Source organism: Scyliorhinus canicula, chromosome 12 (assembly GCF_902713615.1).
Source record: "Scyliorhinus canicula chromosome 12, sScyCan1.1, whole genome shotgun sequence".
Taxonomy (NCBI): Eukaryota; Metazoa; Chordata; class Chondrichthyes; order Carcharhiniformes; family Scyliorhinidae; genus Scyliorhinus; species Scyliorhinus canicula.
The window spans coordinates 111,347,505-111,366,022 of record NC_052157.1 but is presented as its reverse complement, the minus strand read 5'-3'; the positions used below and the strand labels follow the sequence as shown (position 1 = coordinate 111,366,022).

The 18,518-nt window shown below is 44.7% G+C and overlaps 1 protein-coding gene across 4 annotated transcripts in view; it reads left to right on the top strand.

Moving 5' to 3' along the window:
- Nucleotides 1-18,518, top strand: part of lrwd1 (leucine-rich repeats and WD repeat domain containing 1) — a 66,489-nt gene that overhangs the window by 32,575 nt on the left and 15,396 nt on the right. For 3 of the 4 annotated variants that reach the window (XM_038813750.1, XM_038813752.1, XM_038813749.1), the window contains 4 exons: nucleotides 162-234; nucleotides 7,173-7,313; nucleotides 9,992-10,095; nucleotides 11,798-11,956. In XM_038813750.1, coding sequence (XP_038669678.1) covers nucleotides 162-234; nucleotides 7,173-7,313; nucleotides 9,992-10,095; nucleotides 11,798-11,956 — 477 coding nt within the window. The remainder of the gene's footprint in view (nucleotides 1-161; nucleotides 235-7,172; nucleotides 7,314-9,991; nucleotides 10,096-11,797; nucleotides 11,957-18,518) is intronic. The other variant, XM_038813751.1, reaches the window with a different exon arrangement.

Below are 18,518 nucleotides of genomic sequence, written 5' to 3'. Positions count from 1 at the left end.
ATCGCAATTGACCATCATTACTTTATACTTTAGCAGCTCACATTTACGGTAACAAGAGGGATCATATAAATTATCTGCTCAAGTAGATATGACTTGGGAGTACCTTATTTTCACTTGCTAATTTTCAGATTATAATGTTTTAATTCATTTTCTTTAACCAGCTGGATCCTATGATAAAACAATCATCTTATGGGATATTGGTGTTCCAGATTGTGATTATAACTTCAGAGTGAGGTAAATACTGTGCAGACTTGCTATGTGAATATAAACAGTATTTTTAAACATAACTCCATTTGTTCATCAGTTACAGTTTCAATGTTTTGATTTGAAGGTGGAGTAGAATCATGTTTTTATCAAACCAGGACATAGAATATTGGAGAAATTCAATTACTTAGATAGATTTATTAAGAGGAGATTTGATAGAGGTGTTCAAAATCCTGAAGGGTCTGATCAGAGTAGATGGGGAATAACTATTCCCATTGTTGGAAGGATTGAGCACAAGAGGGCTCAGATTTAAGGTAATTGGCGAAAGAAGCAATGGCAACATGAAGAAAACTTTTTTATGCAGTGAGTTGTTAGGATCTGGAATGCATATCAATTCCCTGATTCTGCAAAGTGATTCAATAATGCAGTTAGATGCTGTGATTATCAAATAGAGCTTAAATTACATTTCTGTGGATTTTCTATTGCAATGATGGAGATCACTTTGTAATTATATTCCCAAACTAAGGGTCGTGGCCCCCAGATGAGATGAGCCTTGCCGGAGCAATGATGGCCGCAGAGCTCTGACTCAATGCTAATGACCACAAGAACCATTGTGATTTTTGTTTGAATCGTGGGCATGGCGTGTACAGCTGCTGCTTTTGTAGTGTTCCAGAAAACTAACTGAAAAGGCAAGTTTAAAAAAAAAAGAGAAGATTTAAAAACTGTTTATTCCCCCCTCACCAAGGTGGGGGGTCATAGAAACTTCAAAGCCTTGAATTGGGGTCCATGTGGGAGACATGTTTGGGAATTGCCCTCCGCAATGGAGGCTCGTTTGTTGCTAACTGGTGAATTAGTAACAGAGTTGAGACTTGAACTAATTTGACTTTTGAGATCCATGTGACCAGACAAGTTGACTGAATGGCAGATGCAGTGTAATGTGGATAAATGTGATTGATAGCAAATACAGGAAGGTTGATTATTATCTAAATGGCTATGAATTGAGAGAAGGGAATGTGCAACAATACCTGGGTGTCCTTGTACACCAGTTGCTGAAAGTAAGCATGCAGGTGCAACAGACTGCAAAGAAGGAAAATGGTGCGAGAAGATTCGAGTACAGAAGCAGGGATATCTTGCTGCAGTTATATAGGGCCTTGGTAAGGCTATACCTGGAACATCGTGTGCAGTTTTGGTCTCCTTATCTGAAGATGGATGTTCTTCCTATAGAGGACGTACAACGAAGATTTACCAGACTGATTCCTGGGATGGTAGGACCACGTATGAGGAGAGATTTGAGTCAGTTAGGATTATATTCGCTAGAGTTTGGAAGAATGGGGGGGGGGGATCTCATAGAAACCTCTAAAAATCTAACAAGGCTAGAGTAGATGCAGGAAAGAATTTCCCGATGGCCGAAATCCAGAACTAGGGGTCACAGTCTGAACATACAGGGCAAAGATTTTAGGACTGAGATGAAGAGAAGTTTCTCCACCCAGAGAGTGGTGAGCCTGTGGAGCCACAATAAGCAGTTGAGGCCAAAATATCGTATGTTTTCAAGAAGGAGTTAGAGATAGCACTTGGGGCTGAAAGGATCAAAGGATATGGTGGAGCAGGCTCCAGGGGGCCAAATGGCCTACTCCTGCTCTTATTTTCTGTGTTTCTATATAGGGAACATTTCAGCTGTTCTGGTGCAGAGAGGATTCACAGCACTGTCAGGCTGTAGCCCATCCACAAAGGATACTAAATGGGATTGATAAATTAACGTAGACCAAATGTTCCTCCTTGTGGGGAAATCTAGAATGAGAGGTCACGGATATAGCTTGGCAGATGGTAAATTTAGAACCAAGATGAGGAGGAACTTCTTCTCACAGAGGGTGGTGAATTTGTGGAACTCGCTACCCCAGATTGCGGTGAAATCTGAATCATTAAACGGTTTCAGGAAAGAGATATATTTTTGATTTTAAAAAACGGGTAAGGAGCAGCACAATGGCGCAGTGGTTAGATTTGCTGCCTCACGGCTCGGAGGTCCCAGGTTCGATATCAGTCCAGGGTCACTGTCCGTGTAGTGTTTGCACATTCTCCATGCTGGTGTGGGTTCTGCCCCAAAACGCAAAGATGTGCAGGGTAGGTGGATTGGACACGCTAAGTTGCCCCTTAATTGGAAAAAATGAATTGGGTACTCTAAATTTTTTTTTAAACGGGTTAAAGAGATATGGACAACAGGTGGGGAGGTGGATTTGAGACCAGGAAGCGATCAGCCATGATCTGATTGAATGACGGAGCAGGCTCAAAGTGCTGAATTGCCTACTTCTGCTCCTAATTCCTATGTTCCTCTGAACAATAACAGAGAACATTACATCACAAGAGCAGGCCCTTCGGCCCACCAAGCTTGTGCCGATTCCTCATTCAGACCTACTACTTATTGCCCAAACAATCTATCTCTCATTCCCCGCCCGTTCATGTGTCTATCAAGATACATCTGAAACATTGCTATCATGCCTGCCGCCACCACCTCTGCTGGCAACGCGTTCCAGGCACCCATCACCCTCTGCATGAAAAACTTCCCTGGACATCGTCCCAAAACCTTCCGTCTCTCACCTTGAACCTGTGCCCGTTGTAATGGAGTCTTCCACCCTGGGAGAAAGCTTCTGACTATTCATCCTGTCTATACCTCTTAATTTTGGAGACCTCAATCAGGTCTACCCTCGGCCTCTGTCTTTCCAACAAAAGCAATCCGACTTTATTCAACCTCTACTTATAGCTAACACCCTCCAGACCAGACAACATTCTGGTAAACCTTCTTTGCACTCTCTCCAAAGCTTCCATGTCCTTCTGGTAGTGTGGCTACCAGAACTGCACGATATATTCCAAATGTGGCGTAACTAAAGTTTTACATAGCTGTAACATGACCTGTCAACTCTTGTACTCAATGCCCAGGCCAATGAAGGCAAGCATGCCGTATGCCTTCTTGGCCACCTATCCACCTGCAATGCCACTATCATGGAATATGGACCTGAACGCCCAGATCCCTCTGTATGTCGATGCTCCTAAGGGTTCTGCCATTCACTGTATAATTCACACCCGAATTTGATCTTCCAAAATGCATCACCTCGAATTTGTCCGGATTAAACTCCATCTGCCATTTCTCTGCCCAACTCTCCAATCGATATTCTGATGTATTTTCTGGCAGTCCTCATCCCTATCTACAACTCCACCTATTTCAGTGTCATCTGCAAATTTGCTAATCAGACCATCTACATTTCCTCCAGATCATTTATATATATATATATATATTGCAAACAGCAGTGGTCCGAGCACCGATCCCTGTGGAACACCACTAGTTACAGATCTCCATAGTTACAATTGACAGTACAGGAAGGAAGAGATTTGTGACATGACTGTGGTTGATGTATATGGCACCAAAGGCAAGTGAGGATGAATAATGTGAGTTTGTGAAGCTTTGACTTACATCGGGGTACGAGGCAGGGGTGTTCGCTGTCGCCATTGCTGTTGGCTTAGGTCCTTCGGGGTCAGCAGAGTGGCAGGGGATTATGAGGGAACAGGGGGAGCATCGGGTGTTGCTATGTGCCAATGGCCTGTTGCTGTATGTTTTGGATCCACTGGAGAGTATGGGAAGGATTATGGGCCTGCTGAAGAGGTTTGGAGGGTTCTCGGGGTACAAATTGAATGTAGGGAAAAGTGAGGTTTGGGACAGCGGGCTAATTTAGGGGGGGGGGGTACCATTTATGGTAGCGAGAGATAGGTTTAGGTATTTAGGGATTCCGGTAGTGAGGGAATGTACGTTGTTCCATAAGTGGAACTTAACGAAGCTGGTGGAGGAAGCCATGGGGGATCTCAGGAGGTGGGATACATTGCAGTTGGCGGGCAGGGTCCAAGTGGTGAAAATGAACATTCTGTCAAGGTTCTTGTTTATTTTTCAGGCTCTCTCAGTCTTTATACCAAAGGCCTTTATTGGAAATTGGACACGAACATTTCGGACTTTGAATGGGCGGGGAAGGTGCCAAGAGTTGGGAGGACCCTGCAACAGAGGCAGCAGGAGGGGGTTTGCGTGGCCGACTCTGCTTCATTATTATTGGTCGGCAAATGTGGATAAGGTCTGGCAATGGTGGGAAGGAGAAGGGGTAGAGTAGGATGGAGAAGAAATCTTGTAAGGGGTCCAGTTTGAGGGCTATGGTGACGGCACCGTTGCCAATGGCTCCAAGTAGGTATTCAGGGAGCCCAGTGGTGCAATCCACGGTGAAGATATGGAGGCATTTTAGGGTGGAAGGGATGTTGGTGTTAACGCCGCTGTGCGAGAACCATTGGTTTGAGCTGGGGGGGTGGATTGTTTATACAGAAGGTAGAGGGAAGTGGAGCTGGTCAAGGTGATAAATCTGTATTTGGAGGAAGGGTTCGCCAGTCTGAAGGAGCTAACGGAAAGGGTAAAGCTGCCAAGGGGGAGTGAGTTCAGGTATATACAGGTTAGGGAGAAACGGGAAGGGAGATGAATTGGGGAGTATGGAGTGAGGCACTGCATAAACGGGACCTCCTGTATAAAGATGAGTGATACAGTTTAAGGTGATGCACAGGGTGCATATGACTCGGGCGAGAATGAGTGGGTTCTTCCTGGGGGCAGCAGATGAGTGTGAGAGGTGTGGGCGGGGCAAGCGGATCACCTGCACATGTTTTGGGGTTGTGAAAAATTGGGAAGATTCTGGGCGGGGGTGTTCACGGCCTTAGCCAGGATAGTGGAGGAGGAAGTGGACCCAGACCCTTTGGTGGCGATATTTGGGGGTCAGAGAAGCCGGAGCTCATGAAGAGGAGGAAGGCCAATGTCATGGCCTTCGCCTCTCTGATTGCACAGCGGCGAATTTTGCTAGAGTGGCTTGGCTGGGTGACCTGTACAACTTCCTACAGTTGGAGATGATAAAGTATGAATTAAGGGGCTCTGCAAAGGGTGTTGAGAAAAGGTGGGGGGTGTTTGTGGCCGTGTTTGAGGAGCTGTTCGTCGGAGAGGGAGGGCGTGGGTGAAAAGGGGGAAAAATTTGTACAGGCTTTATAGTTGATTGCTGGGAAGTGTTTCCCGGGGTGTTTATTTGTTGCAACCTGTTTTGATGCATGATTGTAATACAATACATTTAAAAAGAAGACAATAGAGGAAAGAGGTGAGTAAGGTGGGCTATTATCAGGATAGAAAGCAGCAGCAGGTTGGCCACTCTACCTCCAGTGGGAGTAACTCAGAGAAAACTTTGAGCTGGGCCCACTCCATTTTTTCAAAAAAAAAGGGGGAAATGAAAAGAAAAGCTTAACAGCTAAATGCATTTAAAATTTCAATAAATACATCAATTAATTTTCAAAATTGGATACTCAACTGGCAAATTACTTTGGAGCTGAGGCACTCTAATACCCAATCAGTGGCTAAAATATGCAAAATCATGCAATATTTTGTCACATTTACTCTTTCATTGTAAAATACCAGATTGTGTCTCAGACATTAAGCGACAGGGACAGCTTTAGCATCAAAAATACTTCTCATTATGCCACCTATGTCCACAATGGTAAATGTGGACACTTTTATTAAATTTATCTTGGGGAAACTGTTGAAATTGACCTTTTTTGATGCTTTCCAAAATGGAATGCTGTGTTTCATGTACCAAATTGAATATTTACTAGCTCTGGACATCCTAACAAAATTAATTAGGCTCTGTCCAAATGTTAATGCAACATAAAAATACCATGGATACTGGAAATCATGAATAAAAACAGAAAATGCCAGAAATACTCAGCAGGTTAGACAGCATCTGTTAAGAAAGAAACAGTTATTGGCAGTTATTTTGTCAAGCCAACGGGGATATGCACATATGAAATAGGAGCAGAAGTCGACCATTCAGCCCCTTAAATCTGCTTCACCGTTCAAATGGGCGGCCGGTAGCACAGTGGTTAGCACTGTTGCTTCACAGTGCCAGGGTCCCATGTTAGATTCCCACTTGCTTCACTATCTGTGCGGAGTCTGCACGTTCTTCCCGTGTCTGCATGGGTTACCTCTGGATGCTCCGGTTTCCTACCATAAATACTTGCTTGTTATGCCAATTGGACATTCTGAATTCTCCCTCAGTGCACCTGGTCCACCTTGTCTGGATCTCACCTGCTGGTCAGTGAACCAGCGGCGAACTCCCATCTGTACCGAAGAGGAGGCCTGATGGAATTACCTGCCCGTAGGCATTTACGTGGCTATCAGTGGGGCCATCCCTTCGAATGAGGTCCCAGGCAGTGGAAAGAGAGGCTGGCACTATTCACCACTAAGTTGCATTCGGCTCCGAGATAATGGGTGTCAATCTGCTCATTAGTGGGCCTAATTGATATCCTGCGGCTGGGAATGACTCATTTTTTAATACATTTAGAGTACTCAATTCATTTTTCGAATTAAGGGGCAATTTAGAGTGGCCAATCCACCTAGCCTGCACATCTTTGGGTTGTGGGGCAAAACCCACGCAAACACTGGGAGAATGTGCAAATGCCACACGGACAAAATGGCTAATTTTATAACTTCCGGTGCGAATGATGAAGTTGGTGTGTAGTTATTATTGAGTAGAAGTCACGAGTGTTTTTCAGCTTAGAATATTCCAGCAAGCAGACTTGTTGTATAACCCATTCCTATGATACTAATTCAATTTTTTAATAATCTGATTGACTTTTTAAAAATAAATTTAGAGTACCCAATTCATTTTTTCCCATTAAGGGGCAATTTAGTGTGGCCAATCCACCTACCCTGCACATCGTTAGGGTGTGGTTGGGGGGGATTATATTATACAGCATTGTTATTGAATAGAGACGCATACCGGAACACCTATCGATGTGTTACCGAGCCAAGTTCAAATAAGGTTTTTTTAATGGATATTTTTTCTTTGGCAGAATAGGGACTAATAACCACTCGGGTTAAATTTGATGTTCTTTGTGTTCTCTCACTGTAATAGTCAGTTGCTGGTTTTGAAAGTTTGTTCAACCCCCCTGAAGACGAGTCCTGTTCCAACCTGCCCTGAACAATATCTTGTGGCTGCCTGTGAAGGAGGATGCTTTGCCTGGGACATCACACTAACAAAATACGAGGACAAAAGGTAAGTAGTTTACTTGAAATGTAATAATAGTAATCACTTATTGTCACAAGTGCGCTTCAATGAAGTTACTGTGAAAAGCCCCGAGTCGACACATTCTGGCGCCTGTTCGGGGAGGCTGGTACGGGAATCGAACCCGCGCTGCTGGTCGTCTTCTGCATTACAAGCCAGCTGTCTTAGCCCACTGTGCTAAACCATCCCCATTAGCATTTATTGACATTTTTCACCAATTTGAAATCTGAAAATTCTCATCATTCGTGGGGTGGAATGTCATGGGTGCCAGTGATTCTCCTTGTATCAGGTTAAAATGCCTCTAATTCTGCAATTTTCTTATGCCAATGCACCATCTGCATTTCCAGCAGTCTGTCTAATGTGTCTTCCCTTTTCCTAGCCCCTCCTTTGCCTCCACTAACCATGTTCAATCATTCAGCTATCATTCTTTTGCAATCTGGATATTCCTTCTGAAACCGCCTCCCAACCTTGCTTTGCTACTTCTCTCACACCTTCAGCCCCATAAAAATAGGTTATTTCTTTTGTTTGTTCATCTCCGAAACTACTCCTATATCCTACTTAGTGTCTTCTGATTGCCAATAAACACTTGAAGGTAGGCCAAATGTAAGTTTACCGTTGAATGTGCATTCAATAAACTTTTTTTTAAAAGTATTTTATTCCAATTTTTATATTTTTACATTTAAAACATAACATTACAAAACAGTATAAACCCATCCCCTCCCCCTAGCATTTGACGGTAACCAGCTCCCTGAAATGTAGTATAAACTTGCCCTATCTTTTATGGGATCCCTCAGTCACCCCTCTTAGAGCAAATGATACCTTTTCCAAGTCCAAGAACTCCATTAAAACCCCCAACCACAGCAAGGCACAGGATGGAGAAGCTGACCTCCACCCTAACAGAGCCCACCTGCGAGCGATCAACGAGGTAAAGGCTAAAACAGCTGCCCCCGCTCCCGCCTGTAACTCCAGCAAGTCTGACCCTGTGAATATGGCCCCCCTAGGCTCTAAATCCACATGCAAGATAGCTGACATGGTGCTGAATAACGACCTTTAAATTTTTTCCAACTTTGTGCAAGACCAGAACTTGTACGTGATTGGTTGGGCCCCTCCCACAACCCTCACAAATATCCTCCACCCCCTCAAACAGCCGGCTCATCCTCGACTTCATCAGCTGTGCTCTGAGTACAACCTTTCGCTGTATCAACTCCAGTCTCCCACAGGAGTTTGAGGTATTCACGCTCTGCAGCACCTCGCACCACAACCCCTCCTCCAACGCCGTCCCCAGCTCCTCCCACCTGGCCTTATCCTCCTACAAAATCCTCCCATAAATCGCCGAGATGCCCCCCCAACCCCATCACCGAACACCCCCTCCAGCAGCGAGAAGGTGGAACCACTGGAAAAATCAGAAAAACTTTTTTCACAAAATCCCGCATGTACATCCAGTTGAAAACCACCTATCGCGGGATCCCAAACTTCTCCCCCAAATCTTGCCAACCACCCTTCTAAAAATAAGTCTTTCATTTCCATCACCCCTCGCTCCCCCCATCCTGGAAACCTAACATCCATCCTCACTGGTTCAAACCCATGGCTCCCTCGGATTGGCATCAACTTCAACCCCTCCTCCCAATCTAAAGTGCTGTTGAAATTGCCCCAATATTTTCAACGTGGCCACTACCACAGGATTCTCCGAGAACTTCCCTCAGGCAAACAGAAGCGGCACCGTTGCCAGCGCCGGCAATCCTGATCCCTTGCGAGAATCTGTTTCAATCCTCACTCACAAAGCCTCGGTCTCCCTGCTCCAACCCCGCGCCTTCTCCGCGTTCGGCATCCAACAATAGCATAACAGGTTCAGAAGTGCCAAGTTCCCTCACTGTTACCCTCTCTGAAGTACCGTCCTCCTAATCTTTGCCACCTTACCTGCTCACAAAAACCAGGAAACCAACCTATCCACTTCCATAAAAAACGAGTTTGGCAAAAAGTCTGGTAAGCACTGAAATAAAAAACGCGGCAAAATGTTCATCGTAACCTACCTACAATAGGTCCCACCTCAATAGATCCGCCATACATTTGCCATAAATTCTGGTGGTGATAATGTGTTGGGCATGACTAGGGCATTATTTTGTGTAAATTTTCTTTTTTAGCACTCTGTTGCCCTGTGATAGTGGCGCCCATGTTAGACATTTGCTAAATGATCAAATTCTAATAACAGTTTTAGCAACTACAATTTATCTAATCTTCTCTAAAGGCAAAATAAAATGTTTTATTTTAGATTAAATTTCTCTCCAGTTTATTTTCTTGTGACCATGTCAAATCTGTGTGAGCCGTTGGAAGGTGGAAATGACAGCATCTTGAGACCAATGTTCCCATCTTATCAGCTTGAGTTTTACCGAGTGCTATTATTGAGCGGCTGAATTAGGGATTTAGCAGTGAAGGAATAAATCGGCATACAAGTCCTACTGAGGCACAAAGATTGCGCTGCTCTTATTTTTCCTTAATTTTATTTTATTAATTTGTAAGTACATTTTCTTACAAGTGGAGGAATGTTGCAGTTGGTAATGGAAATTGCAACTACTTGATCTGTTATGGAAATGAAGTGCTTTTTGGTATGTTTATAAAAATGCAATAGTTCATTGTGAAATATTAACATGGCTTTTCTCCTGTTTTGTTAGAAACATTGTGATGGAATTTCAATTCCCAATTTACAATAACAAAAATGGCAAATCTGATTGCTGTATTGTTGATTCGTTGGCCTTCTGCAATGATGATCTTGTCGGTAAATATACTGTGATTTGATGGAAATTATAGGAACATTCCACTTGGACCTATTTAACTTGCGATGAGTTAAACTGATTTAAATTTGTTTCCTAAACTGGCATTGCATCTGTAATTAAGTTCATGACTGATCCTTGTGGAATCAAAGTTTATTTCCTAAATATGCTGAATTTGCACAGTCTCGGTTAGATGTCCAGTTTCTTACTTGTGCATCTAGCATAAAGTTGTCCTTTCACATAAAGGGCACAGTCAACTAAAAACAAATTATTCTGCAGTATTGTTTTTAAAGCCTTACATTTGAAACTAAATCTCCCCCGAATAAACAAAATGGCTAATTTTCTAACTTTGGGTACCAATGATGAAGTTGGGAGTAGTTATTATTGAATAGAAGTCACTCGTGTTGTTCAGATTAGAATAATAATAATATTCCAGCAAGCAGAATTATCACTCATTTACATTTTTTATATTCTGATTGACTTTAAAAAAAAATAAAGTTAGAGTACCCAATTCATTTTTTCCAATTAAGGGGAAATTTAGCATGGTTAATCCACCTACCCTGCATGTCTTTGGGGTGTAGGGGCGAAACCCACGCAGACAGGGGGAGAATGTGCAAACTTCACAGGGCAGTGACCCAGAGCCGGGATTGAACATGGGACCTGTTGCTCGTTCTGGGTGAGTGTGCTTAACACTCAATTGGCTCTGTTTTATTCCTTAGCTCTAGGGTCGCCAGGTATCTTTATGATACCGCCACGAGGTTCAAGTTCAGATCAATGACTCAATACACCAGTTAGTAAGTTCAAACAAGACACGTTTATTATTACACAGTTATTTACTTCTCATGCATATAATACTAAGACTAAACTATTCCTACCACTACTAGGCCAATACTTATCTGGAATAAGGGAACTGCCGGATCAGGGAACAATGGCCTCTTGCTCTGTCCTGGATCCGCAGGCCTCCAGTTGGTGTGGACTAAAAGGGTCAGGAGTGTCTATTCTCGTAGCGGGTGTTGTATGACACTTACTTGTCGGTGTAGCAATTGGCCAGGCTTCTCCTTCTCACGTTCAAGTTACTGGAGAGCTGCTGCAGAGGTGTTCTGCTGGGAGGGCCGGCTAAGAGCGAGGAGGGCTGGCTAAGAGAGAGCTGGGGTCGGGGTCTATGTCTTATACTGTTTTGGGTCTCACGCCCATCTGGGCGGACCCTCTATAAACTTGCAATCGATTGAATCTCTTCCCAATCGATTGATTTGAATTTCCCCAATAACGGGGTTGTTCCTCGATCACTGGGCGGTTCTTGGGGCTGTTTGTATCTTATTGTCCGGGACTCCTGCTGGCGCCAAAGAGTCTAGCTTGGCCTTTGTTATTAATTGTGTCCGGGAATCGCTCAATTAATATGAGCAGCTTGTTAGTTTCTATGCTGTCTGGTTTCTTCACAGGCAGAATCCACAGAGAGGTTCTGCAACCTGCTTGCCTCACTGACATTGTCCAATTTTCCCTGCATCCAATTCAATGTTCCATTTTATGTCGGGAAGTGGCCAGCTTCGGTGGCTACAGACCTCGGTGCCATGAGGTAGCAGTGCTAACCACTGCGCCACCATGCTGCCCTTTCGGATTGACTTTTAACAACAAGTGTTTAGGCACAGCAATAACTAAATCTTTTGGATTGCTGAAACTGCTATGTTTACGCATTTTGTCATTACACAGCTTCCAAAACTTCTATGCAAGGTTCAATATACCTGTGGAGCTGGAGTCAAACCTTAAAAAAATGGAACAAACGCAATACAAAGGTGAATGCAGCAATTCTGAGAGAGATGGAATGGTCAAATACAGATGAAGTGTATATAGCACTCACCACTTGCCCAGGTTAGTGCACAAGATCCCTGGAGTAACAAGACACCAATAAGATCCATAATAAAAACAGAGAGGGTGGAAATTAGATGTGGGAGTTTTGGGGACCAAGTGTTCTGTGACAAAATTGAAAAGGTAATTAAGGAATATGTAGGTTTCAACTGTACGGGTGAAGTGTCGAACGCAGTTATCTGGGAGGCTCTAAAGGCGGTGGTGAGGGGTGAGATGATTTTGTTTAAGGCCAGGGTGGACAAAGAGGAGAGGTTGGAGCGGCAGAGGGTAATAGATGAGATGTTGGGGGTAGATACGAGTTATGCAGAAGATGGGGACCCAGCGAAGCTGGAAAAGAGGAAGGAACTACAGGCGAGCTTTGACCGGCTATCTACCAGGAAGGCGGTATGCCAACTGAGATGAGCAAGAGGTGCAGTTCATGAACATGGAGATAAGGCATGTTCGCAGGTCAGCTCCGGGGGGAAGCAGCAGCAAAGGAAATTCTTCAGGTCAGGGATAGGGCAGGGAAGTTGGTGGTGGCTCCGGATCTGATTAACAAGGTTTTTGAGGAATTTTATGAGAGGTTGTACAGGTCAGAGCCACCCGGGGGGAGACCGTGAGATGCAGGAATTTCTAGATGGGTTGGAGTACCCGAGGTTAGGGGAGGGGGATAGGGCTACATTAGAAGGAGCGATAGTGCAGCAGGAGATAAAGGATGCGATTGGAAGGATGAAGTTGGGGAAGGTGGCAGAGCCGGATGGTGGGGATATTTGAAGAGGCGATAGGGAAGGGGGTGTTGCCACAAACTTTGGGGCAGGCATCGATTTCCCTGTTGCTAAAAAAAGATAAGATTCCGACGGAGTATGGGTCGTATAGGCCCATATCACTTCTGAATGTGGACGCAAAATTATTGGCCAAGGTACTGGCGGGTAGGCTGGAGGAGTCCCTCCCGAAAGTGATAGGTGAAGATTAGACAGGGTTTGTGAGAGAGAGGCAGCTCTTTTCAAACGTTAGAAGGGTATTAAACGTCGTTATGGCACCAGCAGAGGGGAAGGAAACAGAGGTGGTTGTGGCATTGGACGCTGAGAAGGCGTTTGAGCAGGTAGAATGGGGTACTTGATGACAGTTCTGGAGCGCTTTGGGATTGGACCAAGATTTGTGAACTGGGTAAAGCTACTATATAAGGGGCTGAGGGCGAGCGTCCGCACAAACAACATCAGCTCGAGATACTTTTCTCTCCACCATGCAACTAGGCAGGGATGTCCTATGTCCCCCCCTGCTGTTTGCACTCATGATTGAGCTGTTGGCCATCGCATTAAGAGGTTCGGGGTATAGAAAGGAATAGCGCAGGGGGGGATGGAGCATAGGGTGTCCTTGTATGCCGATGATTTACTGTTATACGTGTTGGAACCCAGTGTGTCGATAGGGGGAATATTGGAGCTGCTTCGAGGGTTTGGGTCTTTCACAGGGTACAAAGTAAATCTAGACAAGAGCATTTTGTGGTGTCTCGGCCTGCGGTGGGGGCAGGGGTGTGGGGGCTGCCTTTCCGTAGGGCAGGGACTCACTTTAGGTACCTGGGGGTGCAGGTTGCCCGGGTGTGGGGGGAGGCACAACATTTCTAGTTTGGTGGGGAGAGTGAAAGCTGATCTGGCAAGGTGGGATGGTCTCCCTCTGTCACTGCAGGGTCGTGTACAGGCGGTTAAAATGAACGTGGTGCCGCGATATCTTTATTTTCCAATGCTTGCTGATTTTCCTGCCAAAGGCTTTTTTTCATAGAGATTGAGGGAAGGATTACCTCGTTCATATGGGGAGGGAAGGTGGCCAGAGTCAAAAAGATGCTGCTACAAAGGGGAAGGCAGGCCAGGTGTATTACTACTAGAGGCGAATGTGGCAACGGTGAGGAGCTGGGTCAGAGGGGTTGATTTCCAGTGGGTCAGAATGGAGGAGAATTTGTGCAGGGGGTCGCGATTCAAGGCACTAGCAACAGCGCCGCTCCCAATAGCCCCGGGGAAGTACTCGGGGAGTCCGGTAATAATAGCTTCATTGAGAATTTGGAGGCAGTTTCGCCAACACTTCGGGTTGTGGGCAGGGTCAAAGGAAATGCCGATTCGGGGGAACCACAGATTTGAGCCAGGGAGGTGGGATGGAAATTTTCAGAAATGGGAGGAGAAGGGGATTAAGACACTAAAAGATTGGTTTCTTGGGGGTCAGTTTGCAGGGCTGAAGGAGCTGGAAGCGAAGTATGGGCTGGAACAGGGGGAAATGTTCAGATAGATGCAGGTTCGAGATTTTGCCAGAAAGGGGATACAGAGCTTCCCGGAGGAACCAGCCTCCACATTGCTGGAGGAGGTGCTGATGACAGGGGGACTGGAGAAGAGGGTAGTGTCAGCGGTTTACGCAGCTATTTTAGAAGAGGAGAAGGCACCGCTGGAAGGGAACAAAGCAAAGTGGGAGGAAGAGTTGGGAGAGAATATGGAGGAGGGTTTCTGATGTGAGGTGCCCCGGAGAGTGAATGCCTCCACCTCGTGCGCAAGGTTGGGGCTGATACAGCTGAAGGTGGTGCACAAAGCACACCTCACGAGGGCGAGGATGAGCCGATTCTTTTGAAGGAGTAGAAGATGTGTGTGAGCGTTGCCGGGGGGGCCCGCTAATTACGTTCATATGTTTTGGTCCTGTCCAAAGCTAGAGGATTACTGGAAGGAGGTTTTTAGGGTAATTTCTAAAGTGGTGCACGTGAAACTGGACCCGGGCCCCCAGTTGGCCATATTCGGGGTGAGGACCAGCCAGGGTTAGAAACGGGTGCAGAGGCAGATATCGCAGCCTTCGCCTTGTTGATCGCCCAAAGGCGGATCCTGTTGGGATGGAGAGCAACCTTTCCGCCCTACGCCTTGTCATTGCGGGGGAACGTGTTGGAATTTTTGACTCTTGAGAAGGTTAACTTTGAACTGAGGGGAAGGATGGAGGGGTTCTACAAGTCATGGACATTATTCATCATGCACTTTCAAGAACTGGATAACATTGAACATTAGTTGGGGGGTGGGTGGGAGGGTTGGGGGAGGGAGGCGGTGTGTGTTGATGGTGACTTGATCCGTGAGGGTACCCTTTAAGAAATGGGTGTTTAAGAAATGTATCTTAAGAAATGGAGCTGCTTATATTACTGGAGTGATGTCAGAGTGTGGGTCGAGTTAAGCTCTACTTCTGCTTTTTTAGTTTCAGTTTGCGAAAGCTTGGGGGTATCTGTTTTATCAGTGAGCTGAATCTGAAGTTAAAAGTGAGCTGCACTGCTGTTGATCTCTGCCATTAAAAGACTATCTATGGATAGATAGGTTACTAAGATATTCACTGTTTGTTTTCAAAAGGTTAACTTGAGTTCATAGAATAAACATTGTTTTGTTTTAAAAAACCACTGGTCCATTTTCTGCTATACCATACTTGTAGAGTGAGCCGTGTGCTTCCCATACCACAATCTATTAAAAGTTGTGGGTCAGATGAACTCCATGATACACTCTGGGGTTCTCTAAACCCTGACCCAAAACAATTGGGGGCTCGAGGGGGATAAAAGTCTATCTATTGGATTGGCTTTGTGAACTTAAAGACAGTGAGGGGTGAGCATATTGTGGTTGCTTTTCAGGTGTGGTATTTTAGTTTACGTGGGGAGTGTGTTGTGGACAATGGCTCTTTCAGAGGCTCAGATGTTTTTAGGGGTGGAGATGGTCACGTGCAGTACCTTATGGACAGAGACTTAAAGCAGACAATTTGGCAAAAACATTGCAGTTAACAGTACCTGACAAAATGCGAAAAGGTGAGGTAATTATGGCAGTGGCTAAGCATTTAAGGTTGCCTGAGATACAGTTTGACTCATTGGAAATGGCAAAAATTCAGTTACAAATTAAACAAATGGAACATGAGAAAGAATTAAAGCAGCTTGAATACGAACGAGAGAGAGAGCGGAAAGAGCAAGAGAGAGCGGAAAGAGCAAGAGAGAGCGGAAAGAGCAAGAGAGAGCGGAAAGAGCAAGAGAGAGCGGAAAGAGCAAGAGAGAGAGCGGAAAGAGCAAGAGAGAGAGCGGAAAGAGCAAGAGAGAGAGCGGAAAGAGCAAGAGAGAGAGCGGAAAGAGCAAGAGAGAGAGCGGAAAGAGCAAGAGAGAGAGCGGAAAGAGCAAGAGAGAGAGAGCGGAAAGAGAGTGAGAGAGCGGAAAGAGAGTGAGAGAGCGGAAAGAGAGTGAGAGAGCGGAAAGAGAGAGAGAGAGCGGAAAGAGAGAGAGAGAGCGGAAAGAGAGAGAGAGCGGGAAGAGAGAGAGCGGGAGCGGAAAGAGAGCGAGCGGGAGCGGAAAGAGAGAGAGCGAGAGCGGAAAGAGAGAGAGCGAGAGCGGAAAGAGAGAGAGCGAGAGCGGAAAGAGAGAGAGCGAGAGCGGAAAGAGAGAGAGCGAGAGCGGAAAGAGAGAGAGCGAGAGCGGAAAGAGAGAGAGCGAGAGCGGAAAGAGAGAGAGAACAAAAAGAAAGAGAAAGGGAGATACAGATCAGGGAAAAAGATAGAGAGAGTTTGAACTTCAGAAAATGGCCATGAAACATGACAGTCAGTTAAAATTGGCAGACGTAAAGGGAAACGTACAGTTGGATGATAGTGAGAAAGAGCATCAAAGTTGGAGGCTTGGTGGGAATCTATTTAAATATGTCCAAGCATTGCCAAGGTTTGACGAGAAGGAGGTAGAAGCCTTTTTCATTTCATTTGAGAAGGTAGCTAAACAAATGAAATGGCTACTGGACATGTGGGTATTACTGATTCAAACAAAGCTGGTCGGTGGGGCTAGTGAAGTGTTTGCATCACTACCGGAGGAGGTATCTGAGACGTATGAGGAGTTGAAAAAATCCATCTTAGGTGCATATGAACTAGTGCCTGAGGCTTATAGCCAAAGGTTTAGAAATTTAAGGAAAGAATTTGGTCAAACATACATGGAGTTTGAAAGGCTCAAACAGAGCACTTTTGATAGGTGGATAAGGGCTTTGAAAATAGACCAAACACATGAAGCTCTCAGAGAAATTATACTTTTGGAGGTGTTTAAAAATTCAATTCCTGATGTAGTGAGAATTCATGTAGAAGAGCAGAGGGTTAAAACTGCGAGATTAGCAGTAGAAATGTCAGATGATTATGAATTCGTTCATAAATCAAAGCTTGGTTTCCAACGTCAGTTTCAGCCTATGAGGGATAGAAACTGGGGGCATGAGAAATACTCAAATGGTAAAAGTAAAGGTGATCTGATGGGAGATAATAAGGAGAGTGTACCTCAGATTAAAAAGGAGATCCAGGAGGGTGGAAAAGAAATTAAAAGTTTCAAATGTTTTCACTGTAATAAACTAGGCCATGTAAAGTCAGTGTTGGTGGTTGAAGAAAAGCACTGGGAAGGCTGATGTTGTAAAACAGGATAACAGTGGGGTTTGTTAAAGTAGTAAAGGAAAGCGCAAGTGAAGCGAAGGAGATGCGAAAGATTATACAGACTGTTCAAGAGGTGATTGATAAGGTGCCAGATGTTTTTAAAGAATTTACTTGTGTGGGTAAAGTTTACTCATGTGTATCAGGAGGAGCAGGTAAAGAAGTCACAATTTTAAGAGATACGGGAGCGAGTTAATCTTTAATGGTAAGAGATGAGGAGTTATGTAGTTTGGGAAGAATGTTGCCAGAAAAGGTGGTAATATGTGGAATTCACGGTGAGAAGAGTAGTGTTCCATTATATACGGTAAGGTTGGAAAGTCCAGTGAAGAGTGGTGAAGTGGTAGTAGGAGTAATAGAGAAACTATCTTGCCCAGGAATACAGTTTATCTTGGGTAATATAGCTAGATCGCAGGTGGGAGTTATGCCTATTGTGGTTGATTAGCCAGTGTTGGAGGACGAATATCCTGGGATTTTTACGGATTGTGTAACAACAAGGTCGCAAAGTCACAGGTTAAGATGAGGAGAAACAAAGAGTGAAGCTAACGTTGAAGTGCAATTGTCAGAAACAATTTTTGATCAGATGGTTGAAAAAGAACAAGAATAGGTGGAGGATGAGGCAGATATTTTTATTTCAGGAAATTTGGCGGAGTTACAACAAAAAGATATAGAAATAAAACAGATGTATCAGAAAGCGTTTACGGAAGAGGAATCTGAGTGTATACCAGAGTGTTATTACCGTAAAAGTAATGTCTTGGTGAGGAAATAGAGACCTGTGCATATGCAGGCGGATGAAAAGTGGGCAGAAGTTCATCAAGTAATATTGCCGCTAGGGTATAGAAAGGAGGTGTTGCGAGTTGCACATGAGGTACCAGTGGGAGGTCATTTGGGGATAAGGAAAACTCGAGCTAAAATCCAGAAACATTTTTATTGGCCTGGACTACATAAAGATGTAGTTAAATTTTGTCAATCATGTCACACATGTCAATTGATAGGGAAACCTCAAGCAGTGATGAAACCAGCGCCCTTAATACCCATTCAAGCATTTGAGGAACCTTTTACAAGGGTCCTAATGATTGCGTAGAACCGCTTCCGAAAAACAAAAAGTGGGAATCAATATCTTTTGACTATAATGAATGTGTCTACTAGGTTTCCAGAG